Source organism: Peromyscus californicus, unplaced genomic scaffold (genome assembly GCF_007827085.1).
Source record: "Peromyscus californicus insignis strain IS unplaced genomic scaffold, ASM782708v3 Scaffold_11__1_contigs__length_118956290, whole genome shotgun sequence".
In the NCBI taxonomy this organism is placed as follows: domain Eukaryota; kingdom Metazoa; phylum Chordata; class Mammalia; order Rodentia; family Cricetidae; genus Peromyscus; species Peromyscus californicus.
The window spans coordinates 33,588,567-33,595,338 of NW_026294402.1; the positions used below are offsets into that span (position 1 = coordinate 33,588,567).

The 6,772-nt window shown below is 38.8% G+C and overlaps 1 protein-coding gene across 1 annotated transcript; it reads right to left on the bottom strand.

Moving 5' to 3' along the window:
• Nucleotides 1–5,209: 5,209 nt before the first annotated feature.
• Nucleotides 5,210–6,142, bottom strand: LOC128102622 (putative olfactory receptor 8G2). Its single transcript, XM_052726547.1, has one exon. The coding sequence runs from the start codon at nt 6,140–6,142 to the stop codon at nt 5,210–5,212; it is 933 nt and encodes a 310-aa protein (XP_052582507.1).
• Nucleotides 6,143–6,772: the final 630 nt, after the last annotated feature.

The window sequence follows — 6,772 nt, forward strand, 5'->3', positions numbered from 1 at the left end:
CCATCCCCATTTCCTCCTATTATTAATCTCACTTTAACCTTACAAATTTATGCATTCTTTCTCATTTTAAGTTTTTTTAATTCCTAGATTATTTCTGAAAAGTGAAAATTCATACAATATGACAACTAGTAGATCGTTATGAACACTGAAGTAATTGAAAGAACATACTACAGTTCACTGATAATGATAACTGATAGGACAGGAAGACGTTTCTTCAGAATGGCACAATTCAGAGTCCAGAGTCCATGCTGAGGTCAGGCTACTTGCACAGGAATGTGACTCCATCCATGATAGGAATTTTCCTTTGGCCTTCCACATGGCTATTCAATGGTCTGTGAGACTCATCTGGGACCTGACAAAGACCAGAAGAGCTCTGCTATGTATTATGTTATAATTTTATTTTAAAATTTTAATGTATTTTCTTTAAAATATAATTGCATCACTTCCCCCTTCTATTTTCCTCTTTCTGTTAATCCCTGGTGTCCCTTCCACTTTTACTTCCCAAAACTATGCATTCTTTCTCATTTTATTTTTTGAATTTAAAAATATTTTTAAATTTTGTTTTTAAATTGTAATGCATTTTCATCCAAATATAATTCGATCACTTTACCCCTTCTGTTGGCCTCCAGTCCATCCCAGTTGCCCTCGATGTAATTACTTCCACGTCCCCCCGCCTCACTCTCAAACTCAGGAAGTCAGAAAAAGGAAGTGAAGGTGGGACTCCAACTGGGGAGGGGGAAGGGAGGTCGGTCGGTACAGAGGGCGGGAGGAGGGGCAGATGTTTCTAAGGCTGTGTGATAAAGCCTCAGAGAACCAGAGAACCACTATTTTATATGTGTCTAAATTATACACAATACAAATCAGTATACGTAGATACATACACATGCACACACACACACACACACACACACACACACACACACACACACACACACCGCCGCCGCCGCCACCGCCGCCGCCGCCGCCACACACATATTTGTGGAAATTATGCCACCTTGGGTAGTAGTGCTCCCTACAAGAACCATAAAGTAATAATAATTAAAAAAAAAAAACAGTACCAGGCGTGAGACACCTCTTTCAAATGGTTGGTCAGACTAGTCCAAATAATCCTAGGACAATACAGACTATTGCTGTTGCCCTTGGTTGCCTCTCAGAGGTTGAATGTAGGCCCCTACTGCTGAAGAGATCATTTACCTAGGACACGGGACTTAGATTATTCTAGCTGGATCTAATCTGAAAGCGTCTTTCTTGCAGTGTAGCTTACTTGGTAGCGGATAATGGAGTATAAGCTGCTAAAACAGGGAAATAACTAATAGTTCCACCCAGCTGTGGCACCTATGAACCAAAACAAGGATCCAACATTCAAGATACCCCTAAATGTACAATAGTGGCATTCACATGTTGACAATAACCAATAATTTTCTGCTTGTGCTTAAGGACAACTCAACAGGGAAGAAATCGTTACTGGTACCAGAACCCTAGCTAACATCTTGAGGATAGTGAGGCTGTGGACCTTAGTATAGAGTCCATTAATGTCACTCTACTAGAGCAGCATAATTCCTACTACACTCTAAATCTTATTCTTATACACACAGGTAAGTGTGGTTATCACCGACCACCAAGAAACATCTCTTTAAAGCAAATAGAGACCATCTCGTAAAATCACAACCAGACACAATACGAAGATATACAGATCCTGGGAGCTCAGGCCCAATATATACATCTGCATCACAGCTCCTGTGTCTATGGCTCAGGGAACAAAGCAGAAGAGGAGGCAGAATGTTTATAAGCACCAGAACACTAGAAAGTCTTGGGGGCAACATACTTTTCCAGAAATAGTAGCATATGCAAAGTCAGAAAAAATGGCAATATCAGTAGAAATTGATTAATGCAGAATGGGGGAAATCTCACAGAGTCCCACCTCTAGACAAATAACTGTAGATAACAAATGACTGCCCAAGGTAGGAAGACTATCATCTTCCAGGTATCATCTCCTAATTGGTTATCCAATATAAAGTGATCAGCCCTGAAATCACATACTCACAAATAAAAAAACAGGCTCAGAAGGTTGTAGTTATACATATTTGTATATGTGTGTGAAAGACAATAATAATAAAAAAGGGGAACTATTTCTATCATCAGAAACTTGTAAATACAGGCAAATATTTACACACATTCAGTACATGTACTAACAACCAAACTGATAAATCAGGTTGATGATTCTTAAAAATCTGCATTTCCTCATCCCTCGCCAGGAGCCCCTCAAACAGTGCAAGCTGCACAACTGTCTCCCACATGCAGAGGGCCTAGTTTGGTCCCATGGAGGCTCCACATCTGTCGGTCTAGTGCTCTTAAGTTCCCACAAGCTTGGTTCAGTTTTCTCTCTAGATTTCCCCATCATGATCTTGACCACCTTTGCTCATACAATCCCTTCTCCCTTTCTGACTGGAGTTCTGGAGCTCTGCATCTGCTTCCATCAGTTACTAGATAAAGGCTCCATCCCTGGTGTTAATGTTGTGAAACAGCCGAGAGTCTTTCATGAGTTTGGAACAAGGTACCCCACAGCTGAAGAGATGCACTGTTCGGGTAAGGCAGAAGGCACCATGACACTGTGGTAAGTTATTCACAAGGCAGACGTGACATCCACGTGAATTTTTATTATTAAAGAGAGACAGACAGACAGAGAGAGAGAGGGAGAGAGACAGACAGACAGAGACAAAGAGAGAGAGAGAGGGAGGGAGGGAGGGAGGGAGGGAGGGAGGGAGGGAGGGAGGGAGGGAGGGAGGGAGGGAGGTGCTTGCTACCTCTGGTGAGAGGGAAGAGAGAGAGAGAGAATGAAGCAGAAGGAGTTTTTTCCTTAAAGGGGACTTTACATAAGATGATGTCAGGATGCTGGATGGGTACCCAAGGGGCAGGTCAGAATAATAACACCTGATGCACGAGCTGACTTTTTGGAACCCATTCCCTATGGTGGGATACCTTGCTCAGCTTTGATGCAGAGGGAAGGGGCTTCGTCCTGCCTCACCTGAATGTACCAGGCTTTTTTAACTCCCCATGGGCAGCCTTACCCTTTTAGAGGAGTGCTTGGGGGTTGGGGGGCAGGGAGAGCCAGAGGAGGGGTTAGAGGAGGGTCTGTGGTGGGTATGTAAAATGAAAAAGAAAATTTAAATAAAAACTGCATTTCCTACAAGCATCTAGCCATTGCTATTCCTTGACAAGCCACATTATGATGAACAGGATTGAACAAGCCAGAACACACCCTGAACAATTATATCTTATTTATACTAGGACTAGAGAATTTAAAATAATAAACAGTTGTTCCATTGAACAAAGTGTTTGATTTTCTTACCATGTATAAGTCTTTGATAGCTGTACTTCATTAAAAACCCTATTCTATTTTATGACTTTTAGTTATGTTGACAAGTCTGTCCATAAAATCACCATTTTCCTTCCTAAGCCACTAAAGAAGGTTTATTCATAGACATACATGTATTTATCTGTAAGACTTATCAAAGTTTTGTTGTATTTTATTAATCATGATGGTTTTTTCTTTTTCTTTTTTTTTTGTTTTTTTCGAGTCATGATGTTATGGTTGGAGAATGATGTAATACTTAACTTTGGGGGCTGGTTGTTAATCTAAATGCTCTTTTCCAGAGATAAAGGTAAAAACAATGTTTATGCTGGTACAAACAAGCAAAAAATATCCACATATCTGTAACTCTGATTTTGCTACCTAAGTGAGAAAGAGAGAAAAATAATAAGATAGACAAACCGGGCATGAGGTGCGCTGAGTCTGGGTTACTTCACTTAATATGATGCTGTCCAGATCCAATCATTTTCATGGTAATCTCATTATTTTGTCGTTTTCACAGTTGAATAAAATACTATTGCCTTTGGATATATGTTCAGGAGTGGTACTGTTGAATCTTACCAAAGTTATATTTTTAAATATTTGAGAAACCTCCAAATGAATTTCCATAATAGCTGAACTAGTTTACATTTCTACCAGTGGTGAATAAGAGTTCCTCTTTGCCACACCTTTGCAAGTATTTGTTGACTCTTTTCTTTTTAAGACTTATTAATTTATTTATATGTGTGTATTTTTCTTATGTATATGTATGATACCTTACACTCAATCTTGGTGCACAAAAAGACCAGAAGATGATTTTGAATCCTTTAGAACTAGAGTTACAGACAGTTGTTAGAGCCATAAGGAATCAAAATGGGCAAAGTATTAAATGCCAGCTGTATGATACAGACAAAACATATCCTTAGTCAATCAAACTGATGGATCATAATAAGTATATGAATATACCAAGCTGTAAGAGTTGTGCTTGTTGTAGTCTTTGAATCTGTCCATAGTTGACTAAATGAAGAGGAAACTTACAACGAAGAATATAAACAAACTAGAGATGGTCAGGTTTGTGACAAATATGTTATATGTAGAAAAATGATAGTCAGCACTTCATTGAAAGATTTCTTAGGGCAAGACAGCTTCAGAAATGCATGGTGATCTCTGAAAAAAATAGTGGTTGATCACAACAAATGTTCATAAAGGAATTCTAAGTATGTACACTATATATAATCTAATGTGTAATCATACCAATACATGAACTCCTAAAATCAAATAAATCAGATGGGACATAAAGATGTCAGAAAGCAAGGGGTCACACATGTTAACATAGTATGTATCATTTCACTTTATTGATTTTTGATAATGAAGATTAGAAATATTTTGCTTATTGGTTGTATCAAATTAAATTAAAAAATTACATTGAAATACAATAGCATAGAATTATTCTATCATTGTATTATTAAAACTTTTTCCTTAAAACTTAAAATTCTTTTTACTTAATTATTAGTATCTCCTCAGGTATAGTTATTGCAATACAATTCAAAAAATGTTGACACAAGGTGAATTCTGGAGCTCTATAGCATAGAAAAGCATTGTACATATTTCCAAATTTTTTCTCAAGACAGAGTTTCTCTGTGTAGCCTTGGCTGTCCTGGAACTCACCCAGTAGAACTGACTGGCTTTGAACTCACAGAGATCCACCTGCCTCTGCCTCCCAAGTGCTGGGATTAAAGGCATTTCCCACCATTGCCCGGCTAGATATTCCCAAATCTTAAAAAAATTAATCTAAACAATGACATATCTAAGGTGATCAAAGGCCTGTTTCTATTTACAATATAATATGTAATCATTTCATCAATGTACTCTTCTGTCTAGAATTTTCTTCAGAGCAGATTTGACATCCTTATTTCTCAGGCTGTAAATCAATGGGTTCAGCATGGGGACAACAGTAGTATAAAACACAGATGACACTTTCCCTTGTTCCACTGAGTTTACTGATGATGGCTGTAAGTACATGAATGCAGCAGAACCAAAGAAGATAGCAACAGCAGAGATGTGGGAGCTGCAGGTGCTGAAGGCTTTAGACCTGCCCTCAGTGGAACGGATGCGCAGGATGCTGGCCATGATGAAGACATATGAAGTGAAGATGGTCAAGGTAGGAGTGAGGATGTTTACTGCACTTAGGAAAAGAATAAATAATTCATTGATATATATGCTGGAACAAGACAGTTCCAAGAGTGGGAAGAGATCACAAAAGTAGTGGTTAATAACATTGGCCTTGCACAAAATGAGTCTCAACATGAGACCTGTGTGAACTGATGACCCAATAAAACCCAAAGTATAAACACCCACTGTGAGCCAGAAGCGGAGATGATGAGACATAATGACATTGTAAAGTAAAGGGTTACAGATGGCAACATAGCGGTCATATGCCATTGCAGCCAACATGTGACACTCTGCAATAGCAAAAAGAGAGAAAAAGTAGAGCTGAGTCATGCATTCAGGGTAGGAGATGAAGTTCCTCTCATTCACAAAGTTTTCCAGCATTTTGGGGGTAATGACAGAGGAATGACAGAGGTCAATAAAGGACAGATTGCTGAGGAAATAGTACATAGGAGTATGCAGGTGAGAACTAAACCAAATCAGCATGATCATGCTCATATTGCCCACCACTGTGATGATGTAGACCTGTAGGAAGAGGAGGAAGAGGGGCAGCTGGAGAGCTGGCTGCTTTGAGAGCCCAGCCAGGATGAAGAAAGTTACTGTGGAATGATTTCCTGCATTCATTTTCCTGTCAGAAGTTTAAAGGGAGAAAGTTAATAGAGTGGGTACCTGTCTGTGTGTACATATGTGCAGAGAAATCATGCGCAGGTAATTATTTCATCCCTCCTCAGATTAGGTAACATATTGTACAATCTCTTATACTCCCTGTGAAGGATAACAAATGACCCCATGATCAAATGTGTAATACATAAAACCAGGTCCTTAGAATCAAGAGAGATCAGAGACATCTTTAAAAACACTGAATTAAATGCTTTTTTTATATCAGAAGGCAATTTTTCTTCTGATATAAGGACCTAAGGAGCCATAGCTGCAGGATCTCCATGGCTTGGAGCAACAGAAGGCTATTTGAGAGAAGTTTCTATAAGGGTCCAGTATTGAAGGTGTACCAGAAGCCAGAGGCTTTGACTGGAAGAACACTCATCGCAATGAACATGTACATTTAAAGCTGTTTGAGAAAAGGGTATGTACTTTGTGATAAATTTCTACTCTTAAGGCCACTATAACAAATGAATATGTGATGGAAAGGCAGGAAAGATAGAGGCAAGAAGTGATTTTTGTTTGTTTGTTTGATGTTTCCTTGTTTGTTTCTATTTTTTGTTTTGTTTTGTTTTTTATCATTTTTATTTATTTGGG